This window comes from Anopheles arabiensis, chromosome 3, assembly GCF_016920715.1.
Source record: "Anopheles arabiensis isolate DONGOLA chromosome 3, AaraD3, whole genome shotgun sequence".
Classification (NCBI taxonomy): Eukaryota; Metazoa; Arthropoda; class Insecta; order Diptera; family Culicidae; genus Anopheles; species Anopheles arabiensis.
In genome coordinates this window covers 52,698,178-52,722,604 of record NC_053518.1, presented here as the reverse complement: position 1 = coordinate 52,722,604, position 24,427 = coordinate 52,698,178, and the positions used below count along the sequence as shown (strand labels likewise).

Sequence of the window (24,427 nt, the reverse complement as noted above, 5' to 3'; positions counted from 1 at the left end):
GCCAAACTGATAAGGCTAGTTAGAATGACTATGACCAACGTCACTTGCCAGGTGAGGGTGGATGGAAAACTCTCAGGACCTTTTGCTACCACCAAAGGTCTGCGCCAGGGGGACGGGCTTGCTTGTCTCTTATTCAACCTGGCGCTAGAGAGAGCCATCCGTGACTCGAGGGTGGAGACTACGGGAACCATCTTCTATAAGTCAACCCAGATCCTGGCATACGCTGATGATATAGACATCATTGGTCTGCGGCTCTCCTATGTAGCAGAAGCCTACCAAGGGATCGAGCAGGCGGCAGAGAACCTCGGATTGCAGATAAACGAGGCAAAGACCAAACTGATGGCGGCAACATCAGCGGGCCTACCAATAAATAATCAGAATCTATGTAGGCGTGACGTGCAGATAGGTGAACGCACAAAGTCGTCCCACAATTCACCTATCTGGGATCAAAGGTCAGCAACGACAATAGCATGGAAGCTGAGTTGCGCGCAAGGATGCTGGCTGCCAACCGGTCATTCTACAGCCTGAAAAAGCAGTTCACCTCAAAGAACCTGTCGCGACGGACGAAGCTGGGACTATATAGTACCTATATAGTACCAGTGCTCACATACGCCTCTGAGACATGGACACTGTCCAAATCTGACGAAACCCTCTTAGCCGCGTTCGAGAGGAAGATGCTCAGAAGGATACTTGGCCCCGTATGTGTGGAAGGACAATGGAGGAGCCGCTATAATGACGAGCTATACGAGATGTACGGCGACCTCACTGTCGTACAGCGTATAAAGCTCGCCAGGCTCCGGTGGGCTGGCCATGTTATACGCATGGAAACGGACGACCCAGCCCGTAAAGTCTTTTTAGGCTGTCCACAAGGACAGAGGAGGCGTGGTAGGCCCAAATTGAGGTGGCAAGATGGCATGGAGGCGTCCGCCATTAAGGCTGGGATAACGGACTGGCAGACGAAGGCGCGAGACCGTGAGCGGTTTCGGACACTCCTGAGGCAGGCCAAGACCGCAAAGCGGTTGTAGCGCCGGAGAAGTAAGTAAGTAAGTTTTGTAGCTCCGATGGTTTCACTATATTGCATTGTACCAAGCATTTTTGGGTTAATGTACAATGAAAAATGGTAATTGTTCAACGTTCATATCGTACGATTTTGCAATCCTTTCAAGCAAGCATTTGACTGCACTTGGATGATGGTTCGAAGCAAGTAAATGATAGTTCAAAGCAAGTCTTTTTATTGAAACGTTTTGAACTACACAATAAAACACTACTACGCATGATAAAATGGATGGAACGGGGTAGAATCTCTACCACACAATTATTTAGAATCACAATGATGTCTTGATGTATGTAGAAAAAAACAATGATGTCTTTTGATTTGAATGTCTCAATGATTCAATCACTCTATCATTGCTTAATGCCTCGGAAAATGAAAACACCGTAAAGAAATAAAAATCATCCAGGCACCCATAGTTGGTTAGCAAAACCGTTCTATAGTGAGTAACTTTTTCGTACAGGGAGATCCTATAGTGAGCAATCATTTCACCTATGAGCGTAACGTGAGCGTAACGTGAGCGTCACCTCTTACTTCGTTTTGTATAAGGAGATCCACGGATATCATTCTCACTCACTCGGCTACTAGCCGAAGATAATATTTCTGGCGTACGAGAAGAAAATCCTGGATTACGTTTCATATAGTTGCGCAGCCATTTGCGTCCCAAAGTAAGTAAAGACTTAAAATTATTAAAGATTTAAAGCACATAGTAAATGGTACTTTCCTGGTTGATTGTTTCGGAATGGAGTTGCTCGATCCGAATTTGCTTCAAAAAATTCTTTCATCTTCAACAACAAAGCTCTACGCGTAACAGGAAAGCCGCGATCTTGCATATTGCTTAACCAATCTGCAAGTTTCTGTTCTTCTTGAGAAGATAGCACAGATTTTGGACCCGGCTTTGCCTTTTTTCCATTGACGACTTATTCTATAGCAGATAGTAGATATTGGAATTCCAAATCGTTTGGAGGCTGCGTATACAGTTGAACCTACATCAATAGATTCAATGCATTGGGCGATTGCCTCGTTCGAATATTGTTTCCGCTCACTCGCGGGTCCCATTCTGGAATGCTTATTTGTTATTCGGGGCGACTATGGGCTTCGAACGACGAGATCCGTTCGCCGCGGTTGTCAGAAGGCGCTCAGTTGGCGCTCAGTTTTAAAATAACGTACCATTGAGAGACCGTAAGAAGCGCGTGAAAGAATGAGTTCTACCTGCCGGGGTCAAACGTTCCCTTTTGTATGGGGAGAAATCCGCGAGGTTTTGCGCTGCGGATTTGGAACGAATGTTGTTTTCAATGTTGTTGTAACGTTTTGCTTAAAATTTTGCTTTAAATGATTGGAGTAGATTGAACTTAGAGGTATGTAACATTTTGAAAATGTTTTGTGATCTATTTCCAATAAAAAAAACATTTTCATCAGTTTTGAAAATGTATATAAAAACATAAAATATATCGGAATATAAATATACATACAAATATCTATAATAATATAGTTATATAAATAAATTATACATAGATATATATATATATATATATATATATATATATATATATATATATATATATATATATATATATATATATATATATATATATATATATATATATTTATATATATATATATATATATATAAAATATTTGAATATTTATGTAAAGGTCAAATTTAATGTTTTTCACATAAATTTGTTACACTGCTGAAAACTTTATAGAAAAATATCGCAAAACATTTTCACCATGTAAATAACGTTTATAATTTTTTGAAATAAAAGCAATCAGTATTTTTATACATTTTTATAAAGTAAATCCAATCCTGTCGTCCCTCCTAAATTTTAACTAAGATAAATTCAAATTTCAAGAAAGTGAGTAAAGCTGCCTTATAATTGATAACAAATCATCCAATAATGATGTTACGAATGAAATCCAACACCAACGGCAAAAAAGATCAAAATTCAAAACTTTACCATCCTTGAATCGTAGATATAAACGTCTTTAAATGCTTGACAGTTGTATCTCATGATTCTCATTCTCTCATGAGTGTCGAACGGATTTAGTCGTTCGAAGCCGGTACTCGCCCCGATTGAATTAATGTTGTATTTTGCAATGTATTTGAAAGATAGCACGCACTTTTTCTTCACTAGTGAATGTCGGAGACATTTATTGACAACAAATAGCATGACACATTGTTTATACTGAAAATGACAGAACATGGCGTATATGACAGTGCGAACATTTTTGACAGATGAGTTGAACATTGTTTATACATTTAAAAATCGATTCGTTAAGTTTGTAGTGATAATTGACAAATGTTAAATTTTCAAGGTTGAAATTTGGATTAATAGTTTTAAAAGTCACTAAAATTCAACCGCAATGGTCTTCGAAAAAAGTTAACGAGTGTCGGCTCTTCTGAGGACTGATTTTAAACCCGGAATAATTAATAAATGATAGTGTCCTATACGTTGCTAATGGAAACCATGATCATAATACAGTTTATAATTTATATTAAAATGCTTTCGAACGTTTTAAAAGGAAATAGATTGGTTTATACAACAGGAAGTGCTCCTTATGGCCATAATTGGTACTATGGCCATAATTTGTATATTTACCTAGTGTGATAATTGGTACATCGTTGTTAAGTAGTACCAATTATGGACATATGGCAAAAAGGCACATTTTCGATGCTAAATTCGATGCTTATAAATTTTGTTGTGAAGCTGTTAAATAACAAGCGTTTTACATCATAATGGTGTTTTTTCATATAAAAATATGTTTAGATGCTTGTAAATCACTAATATCCTACAGTGGTGCTCTTAGCAAAATGCTAAGAGATGGCCAAAATCTTAACTGAACAATTTAAAAGAGTGATTTTTTATAAATGGATGTTTCTGACACGTAACTAATGAAGCATGAATATTTTAAAAAGTTCATATTTGATGCAAAAAATCCATCCGTGGGTGCAGAATGTAAATTTACTCTTTTAGAGCAAACATATTGGTTGATATGGCCATAATTGGTACTATGGCCATAATAGGTACACTTACCCTACCTGTGGAATTAAGAGAGCGTACATTCGATAGTGAACACAACATGTCACATCTTGAAGTTCGAGCTTCAAGAAAATTAATCGCTACCCGTCGGAAAGTGGGCACGTTCGTGCTTAATATGCCAGAGGTCAAAGGTGCATCGCCATAGAAAATCTCCACTAGAACAGTTTCCATTAACGTCCGGGAGATTTGAACACGTCCACTAGGACATTATAGGCCTCTCCCACCGTCGGAAGGGATGTGCTATTTAATAACCATGGTAGATCGTTTCACAAGATGGCCGGAATGCTACCCTATTCTCGACATAACCGCAGAAACAGTAGCAAAAACAATTATAAGCGAATACATCTCGAGATTTGGCTGCCCGGCAAAAATCACGACTGATAGAGGTAAACAATTTGAATCGCGGCTTTTCGGAAGTTTAACTAATCTATTGGGGATTCATCACATTCGAACAACAGCATATGATCCTCAACGGTCTTGTAGAACGATTCCATCGTCAATTGGAAAATTCTCTGAAAGCCACAAATAGTTCCCTTTCTTGGACAAAAAAGTTTCCACTGATCTTGTTAGCGATACGGGTTTCGTATAAAGAAGACATTAAAGCCACTCCCGCCGAACTAGTATACGGTCCAAGCTTGCGCATCCCAGCAGAAATTTTTAAACCAACAGAAATAAGTATGGAAAATCCTTACAATTTCGTTAACCAATTGAAACAAACAATGCGGGAGGTAAAACCGGTAGACACAAGGAAACACGTTACAATCAAACCTGTCGTCCGGATCAGCCTCTCTCTCTCTTGTTGGCCTGCGCACGATAGAGCACGTCGATGTGACATGGCCTGGCAACAGTAATTCTCCAGGATGCTCGGTCCCTGGCTGCAGCCTCCCATCCATGCAGACCCGATCTCCGTCAAGTCTCGCTTCACCTGGTCCAGCCATCGAGTTCGTTGTGCTCCCCTGCGCCTTATGCCGAACTGGGGATCGCTGTCGAGCACCTTCTTGGTGGGGCATGAGTCCAGCATCCTCATGACATGCCCCAGCCATCGTATCCTTCAAACCTTCGCCACCGTCAGGATGCTCGGTTCGCCGCACAGCTCAGCAAGCTTGTGGTTTATCCTTCTCCGGAGGATACGTCGCTCAAACACGCCCAGAACGTTCGCATCCTCCGCTCGGATGGTCCAGGATTGGTGTTCGTAGAGGACCACCGGGCGAATCAATGGGCCTGATCGCCAACGAAAGTCGATAAAATTTATCCGATCGGTTAATATGCTCAAAATGCCACCGGTGGAATTTATTTTCCACCGGAGGATAATTTCTCCACTGGTGGATAACTCTTACCGATTCGAGTAGCCATTGGTTTTGCCTATCTGTCAATCACACTTTTGTTTATATTTAGAGGTGTTGTTTTCCGGAATGAATGAAATGGTAAATTTTGCTTATTTACGGACCATCTAGTGAAGAATCCACACCAGAAGTGGCCTTAGACAGTACCGACTGTAGGCCTGTTCAAACGATCCGGGAAAAGTGTAAAACGGGTTGTTGGCTGAACAAGTCTAGATGAAACAAAATCGTATGCACTGGACTGGAGGACGAGGTTTGAATCCTTTCTGAACTAGTAGTCTTCGCTGACCCTTGTCCTGTACCATGTACCATGTGCGCCCATCAACTCCAGCCACCGCGAACGTTGGATCCGTGAACGTCCGTATTTTACACACTCGTGCAAAAATATTTTGAAACAACGCGGTACAATTATTCCGTGCAATAAGGAGTGTCCGAAGCCGAAGTCTCTAGCCCTCGCCAGTCCATTATCCTGGCCTTAATGACTGAAGCCTCCAAGTCATCTGGCCACTTAAATTTAAACCTACTACGCCCCCTCCGCAATGGCGGATTTAACTGAAACTACTGATGCTCGGGGTTTTCACGCTCAGAGACTCATCTTCACTTATTTTTTACACTTTTAATTTTACATCACAACAACACTCCGAAAGGTTTTCGTTTCATTAGCACGAGATTAACAGAACGGCGAATGATATATAGAATACCGAGCCTCGGTTAATCCCAATAGTAAAGCTGAAATCTCGGTTATTTTGACGGATGAGCTCGGTGACAACTATGTTTAACGTATGTCCTCGGCATGTTGTGTTGCCGAGTTTCGGTTCAAATATTTATTTAATTGATATTTCAGTTTTAAATGGTACTGCATTTTGGCTACTGGGATTTTTCAAATGACATATCAGCAAGAATCGAAATAGCCGACGGATTTTGGAAGTTTTTTTAACCGAGGTCGTGAAATATTTTTAAGTGTTTACATCTCGCCAGCTGCTCATTTTGGACTGTTATGTAAACATAAAAATTTTAAAATATAATTACCCGTATTCTTCCGTCAGTAGAGCCAGTGATTATGACATTATTAGTGTCCCATTCTCGAATATATGAAAAAGTCACACAAAGAATTTGTTGCATTCGATCCGAACTACCCATACTTGTGTTGACAACAGCTAGATTGAGACCATTGATAGACCATATGTAAAGCCATGTGCCGGAACATGTTGCAATATCACCCTTTAATCAAGAGGGAAAATAGGAATGTAAATATGCATGTAATGCGTATTACTATTTTACTATGATTTCCACTCTACTCACCGTTAATTCATTGATACTGATTGCAGTTACAGCTCCAACGTGGCCTATTAATTGGCGTGCGTAAGTCATTCTCGCCAAATCCCATATTATTGCAGTTTGATCTCGAGAACCACTTATAATTATGTTGTAAGCAGTACTAGATGTAAGAGCAGTGACTGCATCAATGTGTCCGTACAGTGTTTGTTTCAGAGAAATTTTTTTCATATTCGTATCCATATGATATACAGATAATACCGAACTGGTACCAGCAAATATCAGTAACTTTGCACTAGGACATGTACAGGTATGAATTTCGCCACAAATATCAACGTTCTCCCATACTTGATGTATACGACCAGAATCGTAACAACCAATTCGTAACGAATGATCAGCGAATCCCCAACCTACGTAGCGATTATATGATGATGGTATGAGCATTTTATTTTGTTCAACGCACAATATTTGTTTCTCATAATGAATTATTTGCCCCACCGGACCTTTGAGCTCTGAAAAGGAAGAAAATAATACAAATATATCAATTATATTTTGATGTAATTGTTCACCGTGAAGCTACACCATATGCTGAAAAAGAAAAGAAAAGAAATATAGAGACGAGGGAGCGCAAATTAAGACAGAAGCACAGTGATTGCTTAAGTAGGTAGAGGGAAAGAAATCCCGTAACTAAATAGGATGGAGGGGGGGGGGGTAACAGGGGTTAAAGGGATGTTAAAAAACAAAAATGGGTCTATATTACCAAAAAAAGATTAAATTACCCAGCCAAATTGCTCGTTTGTGACAATTTTAGTCAGTTTTGCGACATATATTTATTATTCATTTTCAATTTAACTTTTTTTTGTGACCGTCGTATTGATGTGTCATTTTTACATTGGGATAGCTTGCATTGACAGTTATCAGTATCCTTTTCAGTTATGCTTGCAACATGGCATAATGCTCAAAAGACATTCAAGAAAACCATTTTATATCATTTTTGACATCCACTTCGATCGAGTTTGGGAAAGTGTCTAATTATCTGGCCGAGGTTTCATTTGCTGATGATTGTTCCCTATCATTTTCAAAATTCTTCAATTTCTTCATATTAATAATCTGAGTTCTAGGTCCTATGTGAACTTATTGTCATAATTATATCCGTATGGCGTCAAAAATAAAAACATATATAAGTTAAGCAAAGTACAAAACAAGATCATGGTTATTTTTATTCGATCACTAAATGGACCATTTATGCAATTTCTTGCCATTCGTTTGTGTTTCAAACATGTACATGAGCAGATTTACCCTCATTGAATCATGAACAACCAATGTTATAGTCGTTCGTGTTGGCTGATATCCTAAACAATGATACATAATTTTGTTGGAAGGCAAGATGGTGTATAACTTGCATGCATGGCAGTTGTTAGGTTATTTTAAAGGTTTTTTTCGTGTTTGGCAGATGGATTTTACAATAAATAAACAACAATTAAAAAATTATATTATACCTTTGATTGGTTGTTGTGATGACTTCAGATTGTTCAAATGATAAAAAAAGATTTTCTCGTAGTTGATTGCTGGTGTTACTCCGATTGGCGTTTGTGGAGGATGCAGTGGACTTACATCACCCAATATGGAAAATTGCTTTGTAGTGGTAATTCGCTTAGCAGGATGTTGTTTTCGGAATAATTGCTTTGGAATCTGCCCAAAATTGTTTATAAAACCAATTGCTGCACTTTTCTCAAGGGGGTCTTCAATGCTGAAAAATATCAAAATATTCATTTAAAAAAAAAGATTGTATCTCAAGTCGAATATTAAGTCCACAGCAAATCGGGGAAGCTTTTTACACCGGCACCCACAGTCTGATGACAGCTCCACAGCATGCTTGCAAAATTTCCTCTAGTCGATTGCAACGCTCCCCAATATGATTGCAAACTTCCACAGCTTGCTTGCATCATTCCCCTACCGATTTGCAACATTCTCCTAACTGATTGAACTATTCCCTTATACGATTCAAAACCCTGTAAATGTTATTATATATTAACTACTACAGTGGAGCGCTATTAATAATATGTTTTGGTAAAACCTAGCCAGTTTTATAAACTTCATGCTTTTCCGATAAAAATATTAAAAATTTGTCATTAATTACAGCGTATTTTATTATGACAAAATGCTCTAGTAACCGTTATTTCAAATATCCTCCTCAGCACACAATGTCATCCATGTATTGATCTGTCATTTTTCAACAGGACGTATAAAAGGACAAGTGGATAAAAGGTACCCGGATATCTCCTTCTAATCATCCTAAAACATGTAATTAATCACCCCAAACACATAAATCATCACGACGGTGCTTGTCAAAAAAAAAAAATCTTTAATTTCTACAGCGCTACAATCGAGTGCATCATAGTTGGATGCAAAACTCCATAGCTGTTTTGTACACTTCTCCTAAGTGTTTATAGTATTCCCCTATATGCCTGCAAACCTCCATAGCATCGTTGCAAACATCTCCTAACCATTTGAAACATTCCACCGAGTGGTTCAAGTAGTCCATTAAATGTTTCGAAACCCTGTATAGTATACCCACTTGGCAGAAAATCACTCTTTTCTCTGCCTTTTGCTCCCCGTCATTCACGGTTTCGAACGTTCGTGCGTCAAACTCGCACTTCACTTGCCTCTCCACACCCGAACACTCCAACCATTATAGTGTTCGTCAAAATTTTGCGCTTTTCATCAGACATACACTCGCACTCCACCAACCTTCTATACCCAAACGCTCCCATCACTGCGGTGATGTGTGCATTTCATTCTTTCTGAGAAAAGAACAGTATGGGTTTATTGCAGACGCAATGGACTGGAATTGTATTTACCAAATTGCTTTGATTTTTCATTCGGTAGTGTTATTTAAAATTTTAAAATATTTGATACATAAACATTAGTTCATGAACTACAATTCAAACTATTACAACAGCAAGATTAAATAGAAATAATCAAAATAAATTACATGCTCGAGTCTTAAGATGTACTGTCCATGGATCACCCATAGTGTCATTTACGGTTTTAATTCTTTATCCCTCTAATACTGCGCTGGGAACGCTCGACATTCCTTGCCAGAACGAATTTGAGCTTTATTTGGAGAAGTGCTGTGCCATACGGTGGGGTAAATTAAGTGAAAAGCAATATAACACATTTCTACAAATACGCAAAACGTTTGCGTAAAGCGTGAACTTAAGTGAGTTTTTATTGTAGTGCGGTAAGTATGTTAAAGAGCAAATTGAGGCATTCAAATGACTGTTACGACTTGTTTAAGTGATAGTGTGATTAATTTGTATATTTGTGGTGATCATACCACATACCGCGTACCCGTAAGGCGCTACGTTTTTGTGTTCAGCACTGTCAGCGCCGGCAGTGCAATCACGACGTTGTACTAGCGTCCGCTAGATGGCACTAGAAATGATAGGGAGTAGCAGGACGACAACGTAGGGACCGAACATCCACGAACCATAGGAGAGCAGGGATAAAAGATCGTACCGATAGGAGAGCAGGGATAAACGATCGCACCGATAGGAGAGCAGGGATAAACGATCGCACCGGGCGATCGTCTTTCTCTTATCATTCCGACCGCCAAACTGTACGCTCGTGAGGTTCTTCCGTTCCGTCTATCTGTGCGTGATTATAGTGCGTAATAATAAAGTTGGTGTACGTCAAAGACCCAACATATTTATTTACTTTGGATTTTTTGAACACTTGGAGGGGAAGCCCAGCATGTGAGGCGCCAAAGATAATTCAAATAGCGTATACCATCATCAATTAACATATGTGTGTAAACCGAAGTGACTAAAAAATAACACGCAATCTGTTTTAATTTCTAAAAATAGTTTTTGTGAGCACCAGATGTGCTCGTGGATAGAAGGAGGAAAGAAAAGGGGAAAAGGGAAAAGAACAAGCAAACAACATACACCCCATCAAGGCTACGCTTGAATATAGGGTTTACTAAATCACTTTGCGATGTGAGGTGCACAATTCATATCACTTGAGACGTATTTCTATTCTGACGTGCTAGCAGGTTTGACAGAGCAGGTTCAACAGGTAATAAGTCAATGAATAATCCATGTTTCGGCTAAAATACTACAGTCGAGCAATGATAAACTTCTATTCTTTGTTAAACAACATAATTGTATCACAAATCAGCACTAAAAGCCCCAAAATTAAATGTGTTGTCTATGCGTATAATATAATTACATATATAATTAAATTAAGAGAAATTTTTTTCACCCGTATGACAAAACCCCCCGGTTTGAACCGGTCTCGTAGTACAGTCGTCAACTCGTACGACTTAGGGTTCGACGGGTAGCTAAACCAACCAAGTGTAAGCGGGAATACGCTCTAGAGATATTTCGGATTAACATTGTGAAACGTGTGAAAAGGCGCCTTGGAAGAGTATTTGTTGCTAAATAAGATGGAACACTATAACAAATAACTGGAGTTTCTTGAGAATACGCTAGAAAAGTATGAGAAAAAACGTATAAAATAAGCGAGCGAACATTAGCTAATGTGTATTTTATAAAAACGTATAAAATAAACATTAACGCAATACTGCGAGTGGACGATAATAATGACAAGTGACAGCAGGGCCGTCCCGTTGAACATTTTATAATGCATGAAGCGCGATTAAAATCTACCCTCGAATGGAAGTGTTTTCCGACCAAAGGCTAACCTCGTCCAAGCGGTACCAACGATCTTTCTGTGCATCGGGATAAATAAGTGTGGGGCAGTACTGCGTTGAAGTGAATTAAAAAAAAATAAATAAATAAAATAATAATAATAATAATAATAATATAAAAAAAAGGAAAAAAATATAATAATTATAATATTATATAAATAATAATAATAATAAAAAAAAGCTCATCAGGTTCAATCCAGGTTACCACTAACATCATGGAACTCCGATCCCGTGCTGGCCCGGTAGAATGCAGTCTTGGGGCAAGGCCAAAGAATCCGGCAATACCTACAGTGACATGCAGGGAGTCACGACAGCCACTGTCTTTCCGAGCTAACACCAGCAGCACGTCGCGAGCAACAGAGGCGAGCGAGCTGAGACTACAGCTCGATGAGACGCGCAGGGAGAAAGCTGAGCTGCAGGCTCTCGTATTGCAGCTCCAAACTCAACTGGAATCCATGCGCCAACAGTTGGTAGAGAGATCGGAGCGTGCGGACCGACAGGCCAAAGAAGCACGCGAAGACTCCTTACGTCGCGAGAACTTTCTTCGAGAGGAAGTAGATCGGCGAGCAAAGGAAATGCGGGAAGAAGCAAGAAAAGATCGAGAACTCATTGCCAAGATGATGCAGCGCCAGCGCGAGCAGCCGAATACACAAGAACGGCAAACGCGAAAGCAGCAGGATCAGCAATGTCAGCAACAATCGTCACAGCCATCGTCACAACAACAAAAGCCGCACCGCCAGGTAGTGAGCAACGAAGTGAACGAAGGAGCATCAACGTCGGCAGGTATAGTTGAGGACCCATTTACTGAGGTGGTTAAACGAGGGTCGCGTCGCTGGCAAGAAATTCGGGCAGAGCGGCGACAGCAACAGCAGCACCAACAGCAATTGTAGACAACCTCCATTGCGGGTGGACGGCTATCGGTTGATGATCATCAGCCACTGCAGCAAAAGAATCTGCAGCAGCAGAGACGCGAGCAGCTCAACAAGGAGCAGCATCGTTCAGCCCGTAAACAGCCGGATAAAATCTTCGTGGCGCCGGCAGCTGGAGTGACGTACTTTACCCTGTACCAGAAGGTTCGGCTGAATCCGAATCTGGTGGAGGAGAATAGCCTGATTCGTCGTGGAAATCGTTCGACAAGGGATCACCTACGCCTCCTGCTGAAACAAGGTGCCGATGCTGGAGCCCTCCTTGGCAAAATACAAGAGGCCGTCGGGGAAAGCGGTACTGCACGTGTCGTAGCAAATATGGGGGAAGTCATCATACCAAACATTGACATGTTGGCTACGGAGGCAGATATTCGCAAGGCACTACAAATTGCCTTGGAAAAAGAGGCGATGCTGGCCTCAACCAATGTCTGGGAGCAGCGTGATGGCTCACTACGTGCGCGTGTGAAATTGCCTCGTAGTGACGCCAACTATCTCATCGACAAGCGGCTTATAATTGGTTTTTCTAGCTGCAAGGTGCGCGAAGCACCGAAGCCATCTGCCGAGTCGCGTCGATGTTTTCGATGCCTTGAACGCGGCCACATGGTCCGAGAATGTCAGGGGACGGACCGATCTAGTCTGTGTATTCGCTGCGGTGCAGCCGATCACAAGGCGGTGAACTGTACCAATGACATTAAGTGCCTGTTATGTGGCGGCCCGCATCGAATTGCCGCCGCCTCCTGCGCTGTTACGTCAATGCCCTGTTAATGGATATCTTGCAGATAAACATTAATAAATGCAGGATTGCGCAGGACCTTGCGCTAAATACCATGCGTGTAGAGAAGGCGGACGTATTGCTTTTGTCAGAGTTATATGCAGTCCTTCAGAACAACGGAAACTGGGTGGTTGACAGGGACAGGTCGGTGGCCATCGTGACGAGTGGGGTGCGCTATTCAATACAACGTATTCGCAGCGTTACATTTCCTGGTATCGTCGTAGCGGATGTGAACGGGATAACAATTGTATGTTGTTATGTGAAACCTAATGTCAGTGTCCGGCAGTTTGAGGAAATTATGGAAAGGATAGACATACTTATCCGTGGCCATCCGAGAGTGCTGTTGGCAGGTGACTTCAACGCCTGGCACACAGCGTGGGGGAGTGAACGCACTAAGCCGAAAGGCATTGCGCTTTTACAGCTGGTTAATGATCTGGGACTTGAGGTACTGAATATCGGGACATCCCACACATTCCGGGGCTGTGGATCAGCACGGCCCAGTAGGATAGACGTAGCTTTTGCCAGTCCGTCCATCTGCCGTCCAGACCTAGCAGCAAACCCTGCAACCTGCTGGCGGATCCTGTCACGATACTCCTATTCTGACCATGTTTACATCCGCTACACAGTTGGAGAACAGCCACCGAGAGAACAGCAATCAGGGACAGCGAGAAGACAACGCACAGCAGTGCGGTTGGCCGGGACGCGATGGAACACACGTCAGTTCGATCCTACACTCTTCGAGTCAGCACTGCAGTCAACCCGGTTTGAGGACCGGGCTACGCATGCGAAGAGTCTGATTGAGTCGCTGACAAGAGCCTGCGATGAGACGATGTCGCGCGTGTTCCCATCACAAGACCACACCGGTCGGCCAGCGTATTGGTGGACTCCGGCCATTGAAGAGTTGGTGAACGAGTGCCGTATCGCAGAACAGCGGCGATTAGCTTCACCCACCGATCCCGATATTTCAGCATTGGATCGACAGGCTCGTCATGCGTTGAAGACTGCGATTAAGGCGAGCAAGAAACAGTTCTTTGACCGAATGCTTCAAGCGTTGCATGATGATGAGACGGGACAGTGCATCCGTAAGGTCCTGTATCGCCTACAGCCCTCTCGGACAGCGCAAGAACGGGATCCGGTGGTATTGGAGAGCGTTGTATCGACGTTGTTTCCGGATCATCCTCAAGCAGAGTGGCCAACTGAGGACGAACATGAAGTTGGCAACAGGGTGCCGCTTCGTGAGGTGACTGATTTGGAACTGCAGATTATCGCCAGCGGTATGCAAACTAGGAAAGCCCCTGGTCTCGATGGCGTGCCGAACGCTGCATTGGCGTCTGCCATTAAGAACTATCCAAGATCCTTTCGACAAGTGTATCAGGAGTGCCTAGGCAGGTCATGCTTCCCAGAACAATGGAAAAAGCAGCGGCTGGTACTCCTGTCCAAGCCGGGCAAGCCACCGGGGGATCCATCGTCCTTTCGCCCGATCTGCCTGCTGGACAACGCGGGCAAAACGTTCGAAAGTTTGTTGCTGGATCGCTTGAATGAGCACCTGGAAGATTCAGATAATCCACAACTGTCTGAATACCAATACGGTTTTCGGCGTGATAGATCGACACTGCTGGCAATCCAACAGGTAGTAAATGCGGGCAGACGAGCCATGTCGTTCGGGCGCACAAACTACCGTGATCGGCGCTGCCTCATGGTTGTCGCGCTCGACGTGCGCAACGCGTTTAACACCGCCAGCTGGCAATGTATTGCTGAGGCCCTCAGGGATAAAAGAGTTCCCCTGCAACTGCGTAACATTCTGCAGGATTATTTCACTGACAGGGAACTGACGTACGATACAACAGATGGTCCCGTAACGCGTCGGGTCTCGGCCGGCTGTCCACAGGGATCTATATTGGGTCCTACACTTTGGAACGTCGGATACGACGGCGTGTTACGGTTGGAGCTTCCTGAAGGTGCACAGACAGTTGGGTTCGCAGACGATTTGGCAATTTTGGCGGCAGGAACCACGCTAGAACACGCGGCAGCAATTGCAGAGGAGGCAGTAGAAAGAGTGCACGCATGGATGCGACAACATCACCTGCAATTAGCACCAGAAAAGACGGAATGCGTCATGATCTCCAGCCTCCGTCGAGGGCATCCAGAGATCCCGATAAGGGTTGGCGGAATTGAGATCCGCTCCAAGCAGGCGATACGCTACCTGGGGGTCATGATTCATGACCACCTTCTTTGGCGACCACACGTGACGATGGCAGTGGAAAAGGCCAACCGCGTTGTGAAGGTCGTGACCAACGTAATGAGGAACCACAGTGGGCCCCGGGTAGCTAAGCGGAGATTGCTTGCCGGGGTGTCTGAAGCGATTATTCGCTACGGTGCACCCATCTGGGCTGAGGCCACGGATCGCCAGTGGTGCCGGCGGATGTTGGCAAGCGTCCAGCGACCTCTGGCGCAGCGAGTCGTATGCGGATTCAGATCCATGAGCTACAGCGTAGCTGTACTCACGGCAAGGCTCATCCCTCATCACCTTTTGATAAAGGAAGACGCGAGATGCCACCAACGGTACTTCGCCGACCCGGAAGCAAGTCGTGCTGTCATCCGACGTGAGGAACGCGCGGTGACGCTGGAGGTATGGCAACGGGAGTGGGATGCGAACGCATCGAATCCAGGAGCCAGCCGTTACGCACGTTGGGCACACAGATTGATCCCCGAGGTGCATTCATGGATGGCACAGAAGCGGGGTGAGGTGGACTTTCATCTTGCCCAGATACTCTCGGGACACGGATTTTTCCGAGAGTTTCTGCACGTCTGCGGCTTCGCTCCATCTCCAGAATGCCCGGAATGCACAGGCTCGGTCGAGTCAGTGGCTCACGTGCTGTTCCAATGTCCGAGATTTGTAGAAGTCCGGCGCGACCTACTGGAGCTGGGAACGGACGGTCCCATTACCGAGGATAACATCGGGCGGAGGTTGCTGCAAAGTTCAGATTCTTGGACCCGAATCAAGGAAGCGGCACAACGCATAACCACAGTTCTGCAGCTGCGCTGGAGAGAGGATGAGGCAGCGATGAACGCGCTTATCCAATTCTGCCTCCGCAGAGGCGACAGTCAACGCAGAGCAGGCGCAGGACGAGGCTGCAGTACGACGAGCGGCCCGAAACCGTCAAATAAGGGCCCGTAGAGCTCGGCTACGCGCGGAGCAGCTTGGCGACATGGAACTGGCGTCCGCGTTACGACTTTTGTACATGCCAGCAGCCAGCGATGCAGCACCAGCCGAAGCCACACCAGCACCAGTAACAGCAGCAGTAGCACCTCCGACACCACAACGCAACCGGAGGCGAACGCAGAGAAGGGTCGGACAACAACAACTATCCGACAGTCGGCTGCAGGGTCACACAGCGCCACTTACTGTGGAAATGGACCAGCGCCAAGCTACGGTGACACCATCGTCACCGCCACCATCGGGCGAGAGACAGGAGAGGCGTACTGGCCTAACACCAGAAGAAGAAGCAGCCGTTACCGCTCAAGTAACATCAGGGCGCTAAGAGAGCTGCTCAAGGCACAGAGGATGACTCCCACGCGAGTAACGGAAGGGCTTAAGCTAGGTCACAAGGTTTTTTTTCTCATAAAGGATCAAGGCACAATAGTGTATAAATGCGTAATAATAATAATACTAATAATAAAAAAGGAAGGTCCAATCGGACGGTCTTATCCGGTGGGTAAACCCCTAACGGGTAACCCCCATCGGAAGGTGCGCGCAGTTGTATGTTAACTATGTAAATTTTTTTGACAAATAAACTGCGGATACATTTAAAAAAAAACCCGTACGACTTAACAACATGCCCGTCATGGGTTCAATCCCTAAATGGACCGTGCCGCCATACGTAGGACTGACTATCCTGCTATGGGGGGGGAATTAATTAGTCACTGAAAGCCAAGTCCTCAAGTGGTACAGGCAGGCCTTGATCGACAACGGTTGTTGAGCCAAAGAAGAAGAAGATGAAAAAAAAAACCCATGTGCCACAGATGAAGCTTAAACGACTGCAAAATCAAATATAGGGGCCCTTTCCGTTTTAAGTTCGTAGGCTGAAATTTCAGCTTGTCAGCTGTTTGCATTGTATAGCAAGGTATATGAATTTATAAGGCTGATTGTTATCGCTTCGGCTTCTGAATGAAGATTTTAAGAGTGTTTTGAGTATTCGTCAAGCCTCCAGAAAGCTCGTTTGAGCAAAAGTTTTCACTCGTTCTGTTAAAAAGTGATGCTCAAAATTGGTTATAAATGCTATGAGACCACCTGGAATACATACACTTTGATTGTTTATTGCATCACCTAACATCTTTAATGCACCTTGGGATAAATGTAAACAAACCCGTGTTTTGTGCTTTGTGGCTAGAATAATCTAGACTGAAAATTGCAGGCTAATTTTTTGTGTGGTTTTGTATGGAGTGTTTACATGATTTCAGCCTCCAACTGTCAAACTCCATATAAAAAACTAACTAGAATCGTGAAGGCCCCATACATAGAAAAAAACTGAAAGCTCCATAACTGCTCTGGTTTGCTCAACAGATGGCGTATTACTACTCATCATTATATTGCTGTCCTTTTCTTGCAATGTGTTTCGACAAGTTTCATTTAATCATTACATATATTCCCTTCTAACTTTCCGAACAAAAATCAATATGAATGGTCTTGTGGTCCACGTGTATCAACACCATCGACCATTACTCAAATCTCACTTGCTTCTGTACAAATGGTGCACATTGGAATTTAGAATTGAAACTATTACAAATATTTCATCCCGGTACTTTCAATCAACGACCATACCATGTTGAAAACACCGGTTCTCTTCCGATCACCGAAGTTAAGCAACATCGGGCATGGCTAGTATTTTATTGGGTGACCACTTGGGAAAACCGTGTGGCGTTGGCATCTTCACCTTTTTGATGGACGTTCCCGAAGGGGTGAAGTGTCAACAGTTCAGGCAGATGAGCTCCGTATTTGTCTTCCAAATTTTGTTGTAAAAAGACGCAAGAAGATAGACAATTTATAAGATAACAACAGCTAATCACCAAATTTGTTGAAATTGTGAGAAAACCGCTTTTAAAAACGAAGAAATTCAAAGTAAAAAGAGTGGCGTCTGTTTAACCCTTTGCGTACTTAAGGTGCGTTTACACTCGACCCAGTGTCATACGACAGATTAGGGTGCTGCTACACTCCGCGAATTTTATCCACACACATCGAAATGACAGCCACACAACAGCTGAAGGCAGTTTATCTTTTTTCACAAAGGGGGGCAAGTTTTGGTGGTAAAGATGAGTTTTTCATCTCAAGTGCAGAATGCGCATGTCAGCGGATACACCAAAAACAAACGTGGGGAAGCAGTTGGCTGCTTCTGGAAAACCAGCACTACGCGTTCCAATGGCCACTGAGAACGCTGGCTCCGTAGTCTCCAAGACAGTGGAAGACTTACAGCTGGCGCTAGCAGCAGAGAAAGAGGATAAGATGCAGCTTACTGTGCTTTTACAGGAACTACAAGCTCAAATTAGCATTATGATGAAAGAATCTCGAGAAACCAAGGAAGAGGCACGTCATGATAAAGAAGAAGCCATCAGACATCGTGAGGAGTACCGGCGTGACATGGCACTAATCCGTGAGGAGAATACGAAACTCCAGGCCCAATTAATGGTAATGAAGTTAGCTACAACAACTGCAGGGAGCATTCCTTCTGCTTCCATATCGCAGAGGCGGTGAAGATTGCACCGCAGCCCTCTATAGCATCGGTAGTGGCAAATGGGGACACAGCGTCTATATCTCGCCAGGCGACGCTGACTCAAAGTCAGTATAGGAGGTCACTAATTCGTAGAATCAGATGGTATTTGGCGCGAGGTGACTCGACGCAAGTCACGTCGGTCTGACAATCGCCGGAACGAGCGGGAATCTACGCAGTATCAACAAAGCGTGCATAAACCTCAACAAAGCGTGCATAAACCTAAACAAAGTTCCCGGTCAGCAGCATGGTACGCAACATCGACCTCAGATGACGCGTCCGAACCGGTAACATCACTAACAGGTAAAATGTGGTGTACAAACAAATACGCGATGCACCTGAAATGGAGGAGATGAACGACAAATTGCATATTGGTTTAGAATGACTGCAATGTGCACCATTTGTACAGAAGCAAGTGAGATTTGAGTAATGGTCGATGGTGTTGATACACGTGGACCACAAGACCATTCATATTGATTTTTGTTCGGAAAGTTAGTCGTACAGCCAAGCTCAATCTACGCATGAAAGTGGCTCGTAGCATTGACAGTTCTGATGCGATGGCACTCATACACTGGTGGACATAAAAATAGAAATATTTGGTAGCCCTGAAAAGGACTGTTTAAGTGGTTGTTGGGAGGTGGTGTTGCGGTGTTCCACAGAGCGGAAACATATTCTAACGGTCAATGTGTTGACTGTTATTCGCTATCACTTCCTGACAGCGTTTGGCCATATCGCCGATGAGATTACGGCATTCGCTTCTGTCTATGCGTTCCCACATAAACTTGCAGCGTGTCCATAGATCATCGGCTGAACGTGCAGGCTGGTTCTTAAGCTGACGCTTGAGAGTTGACCACAGATTTTCAATCGGGTTGAGGTCAGGACTCAACGCAGGCCACGGTAGAACTTGCACATCCTGGTTTGCCAAATAACATTTAACTGTTCGCGATGTGTGCTTAGAGTCGTTATCATGCTGAAAGATGTAATGCTCTTCGTCTCCGAATTGTTGTCGGGCGTATGGCAACATCTCACGACTAAGTATTTTTCTATACCCTTCCGAGTTCAGTGTCCCTTTGATTCGGAACAAAGGACCCGTGCCGTGCCAGGAGAAGCAACCCCACACCATTACGTGGCCGCCTCCGTGACTAAGGGTTTTTATCGCATTTTTCGGATGATACGCCTGATTAGGAAAGCGCCAGACGTATTTAAAGCCGTCCGAACCATCCAGATTGATTCTGGACTCATCCGAAAAAATGATTTTGCTCCACCAAAAGATGGATGCAGCTAAATGTTCTTCGGCAAACCGAATGCGCGCTTCTACGTGGTGCGGCTGCAGCTTACGAACCTTTGGTGGATTCCGGGCACAGAACCCACCGGCGTGTAAACGGCGCGACACCGTTTTCGCCGAAACTTGCAATCCAAGCTCCTGCTTGATACGAGTGCAAGTTTTGAAAGGATCCGCCCTGATCATCTCAACAATCCGCGCGTCAACGTCGGCCGTTGTTTTTCGCGGACGACCTGTCGATTTACCCGTAGCCTCGCTACGAATGGCGTTGTCCACAAACGTCCGCGAACGGCCGAACGCCTTGCAGATTGTCTTGATTGGCACGTTCTCACGATACAGCCCCTGAATGTGTTTTCGCTCCTCTGGTGTGCAGTGCTTTCCGCGACCCATGATGATTTTGTGGAATTTTTAAACAGCAACCTTTCACCTTGACCACTGATGGAAGAATGAAGCACAACACGGTTTGGCTCTCCTTTTATACTACCGAAAAACGCTGCCGTTACTCAAAACTCAGATAAGTAGCGCACCACAAATGCGAGTATAAAACGCAAAATTCGGCTATTACAAATTCAGTACGCCTCGAACTGTTGGCGATGACACACCTAGTGTAAATTTTTTTTTTCCTATTTTAATGTCCACCAGTGTACAAGGAGTTCTTCGAGGTGATGGCTCAGTCCGTGTACTCACCCAGATGACTGAGGTCATCATAACGAATGTAGATTATGGCAGCTGTCAGATGGTACCCAGAGGGCACGAGTTCGCTTGCCTCTGGCTCATGCAAAACGAATAATTGGACTGCGCCTAAAGGTGTTATACACCATGTGTAGAGTGAAAGAAGCTCCTCAGCGTCTCACCCGACGCGCCAGTTCATCGACATCCTACTATCAAACAAAACCTCAGATATATTGGTGGACGCCAGAGATAGCACAATTACGTTAGCTCTGCAAAGAGGCTAGTGACAATGTCCATTCGCGTGTGGACCCTGATGAGAGAGCAGCGGCATCGGAAATTCATCAAGAGAGGCGAAGTGAGCTGAAACGTGCCATAACTACCACCAAGGCACAGCTATTTCAACAGCTGATAGACGAGGTTAATGCGAACGTGTATGGTTCGGGTTATCAGGTCGTTACCTCTCACTTGCGCGGTAGTCGCACTCCTCCCGAATTGGATCGCGAAGTGCTGGAGCGCATAGTCACTCACCTGTTTCCTGAAACCTCTTCCGAACCTAATCGTATCCGACCAGTGACGGATTTAGAGCTGGAACGTATAGATGACGATATGTGCTCGAGAAAGGTACCGGGGCTGGACGGCATTCCTAATATCGCTCTCAAGACTGCCATCAAAAAACATACAGTGTTTCGTTATATCTATCAAGGCTGCTTCGATCGTGGTGACTTCCCGGCTCAATGGAAAATTCAGCGTTTGGTACTACTGCAGAAACCCGAGAAGTCACCGGGAGAATCTTCATCCTTCAGGCCTCTTCGATTGTTTAATGGGCTTGGAAAAGTGCTAGAACGCCTTATTCTGAACCTTCTTAATGAGTTTCTTGAGAACGGTGAGACTTCCCATCTTTCCCCAAACCAGTACGGCTTGTATCGGGGAAAATCGACGGTGCAAGCAATCCTGAGAGTAGTTCAAACTGGAGGAACCGCGAAATCTTTTAATAGAACAAACGGACGAAACATGCGCTGTTTGATGGTGGTTTCCTTGGATGTGCGGAAAGCATTTAATATGGCGAGTTGGAAATCGATTGCAATGGCGTTGAGATCCAAAGGAGTCCCTGCTCTACTACAAAAGTTGCTGCAGCATTGGGTGACTGATCGGCAACTCGTTTTTGACACTGATGATGGCCCTGTAACGTGAAATTTGTCTGCAGGCGTTCCACATATTGGGCCCCACATTGTGGAATGTCATGTATGATAGTGTGCTGGACCTAGAGTTGCCTGAAGGAGCGGAAATCATAGCCTTTGCCGATGATCTGTTGTTATTAGTTCCGGGAATTACTCCTGAAGCGGCTTCGCAGCGAGCAGAAGAAGCGGTATCCGCGGTTAACCACTCGATGAAAAATCACTCGGTCTTGGACGGCGCCAGCTGGTTACAATTTTGAGCAAAAGGCAGGGCAATATAAACATTCCTGTGGTCATCAATGGAGTGAAGTGGAGAACCACCCCGTAGTGTTCGCTACCCTGGGGGTCGTGATCGACAACCAATTGTCTTGGAAACCGCATGTCGAGTATTGCACGACAAAAGCGCTTCGAACAGCTAAGGCGCTTGGGTAACTTATGCGCAACCACAGTGGCCCCAAGTGTGCGAAACGACGTCTTCTGGCATTCGTTGTAGACTCCATCCTTCTTTATGCCGCGCCCGTTTGGCATGAAGCTACCAAGACTCAGGAATGCCGGAGGATGCTGCAAAGGGTGCAAAAACATTGTGCAATAAAAATGTCAAGCGCATTGCGGACGGTACGTTATCAAACAGCAGTTGTGCTAGCCAGCATGATACCTATTCGTCTGAAGTTACAAGAAGACGCTCGATGTTACCAACGGCAACAAGAGGCGGGAGGAGTCCTCTCGGCAGGGTCGCTTCGATCAGAGGAGCACATCAACACCATGCAAAGGTGACAGGAAGAATGGGACGCGGATGCAAGTCAAGCTGATGCCACCAGATTCGTGCGATGGACACATCGTGTCATCCCCGACATCGCGGCATGGCATTCCCGAAGACACGGAGAAGTTAACTTCCATCTGTATCAGGTTTTGTGCGGTCATGGCTTTTTCCGTGACGACTTGTGTCGGATGGGGTTCACACCGTCGCCAGATTGCATCAGGTGTCCGGATGTTCCGGAGACTGCCGAGCACGGAATGTTTGAGTGCCCCAGATTTGCGGAAATCAGACAATAGTTGTTTGGTGAAGCCAACACTGACGCGATTACGCCTGAAACACTGCAGTTCTATCTCCTTCAAAGTCAAGAAAAATGGAGCAGGATCGCTGAAGCTGCGAATCAGATTACTTCCCCATTGCTCGCCCAGCCAGAACGCAGAGAGCAGGTATGACCACAGCGCAGGAACAGTCAACATATACCGCAACAGCAAGAGGTAGTCGAGCTTTCAGACGTCACCCAACATGTAACAGCTATCAGTAAGGGTGTCTACTCCACCAACCCCATTCAGGGAGGACTTACAGCGGCAGAGTCAGCAGCGGCTACAGAAGCCGAAATTTTCTCTCGGTAATCGGTGACACAATAAAAAATCGGAAGCTCCTTCAGACACGTCAGTGTCCCGTTGTAATTTGGTTGGATAGATTTGTATTTTTGTTTTCTTTAGTTTTGTCTAAAAATCATTTTGCTTTATTTTGTTTCGAACTATCAAAGAATTATTATTAATGTAATACACACACAAGTGAACTGCCATGACGGCACTACTAAACCGTCATCTCCACCCAAAGCGGTAGGAAGGCGAGCAGAAGTCCGATCTCTTGGGGAGCGCTATCGCAGGCAGTTACTGGCAGTTGAAGAGCATCGGCAAATACCCAGCCACAGTGATGGTCGAGTAATCCCGCAGGTACAAGGAACATTGGTTAAGGCATCTCGACAAGGTACGAACGGCAAAAGAGACTACAGAGCCCGAGGCCACAGGCTCTAGGGAGGACCAAAGTATAGCCGAAAGGACTCCTCTCCGCATCCTGAGCGGCAATGAGGACACCATGCATATGAAAGGGCAAGAAGGGGATATAAATATGTGTTAGGTGCCTGACGCACGGAAAAAAGAGGCTCCGAGAAGCAGTAAAAGCCCTACCTCATAGACCCCTCGCGGGACAAGAGGAAAGGGAGTGGGTGAGGATAGGGGATGTAATATATACAGCAATAGGAACAATAAAACCTGTCCGTGATCGATCAAAAAGACCTAGGACACGAACGACAATTATTTCGCCTGTCAGATTTTATTACAAAATTGACAGTACATACACGATTTTCACGGTACCACGAAAATCTCGGTTCGTGCGTATCTCTCCAAACTTTTTTTCCCTTCAGAACGTCACTACTACAACAAGTTCAGTAGTAAACATCAGGAGCAAAAGAGAATCTTAAAACTAAGACAATTTTTAAGTGCCGAGAAATAAAACGTCCCTCTTAACCGTCATGTGTACGACCAAAAACCTTTACGTAATCGTACAACCGCCTACCCGGGTAGGCCATACATTTTGTATGGAACAATAATGTTTTTCGTGGTTAAAAGAGTATATCTTTTGAATTTCCTTG

The 24,427-nt window shown here is 44.4% G+C and overlaps 1 protein-coding gene and 1 non-coding gene across 5 annotated transcripts in view; one reads left to right on the top strand and one right to left on the bottom strand.

Moving 5' to 3' along the window:
- The window catches only part of LOC120900094 (WD repeat and FYVE domain-containing protein 3-like), a 323,997-nt gene that overhangs the window by 92,671 nt on the left and 206,899 nt on the right, over positions 1-24,427 (bottom strand). For all 4 annotated transcript variants that reach the window (XM_040306684.1, XM_040306681.1, XM_040306683.1 and 1 more), the window contains 3 exons: positions 8,210-8,460; positions 6,738-7,222; positions 6,465-6,656 (listed from right to left, as the gene is read on the bottom strand). In XM_040306684.1, coding sequence (XP_040162618.1) covers positions 6,465-6,656; positions 6,738-7,222; positions 8,210-8,460 — 928 coding nt within the window. The remainder of the gene's footprint in view (positions 1-6,464; positions 6,657-6,737; positions 7,223-8,209; positions 8,461-24,427) is intronic.
- LOC120905252 lies at positions 17,931-18,049 on the top strand. Its single transcript, XR_005739887.1, has one exon. It is a non-coding gene; the product is annotated as a 5S ribosomal RNA (ribosomal RNA).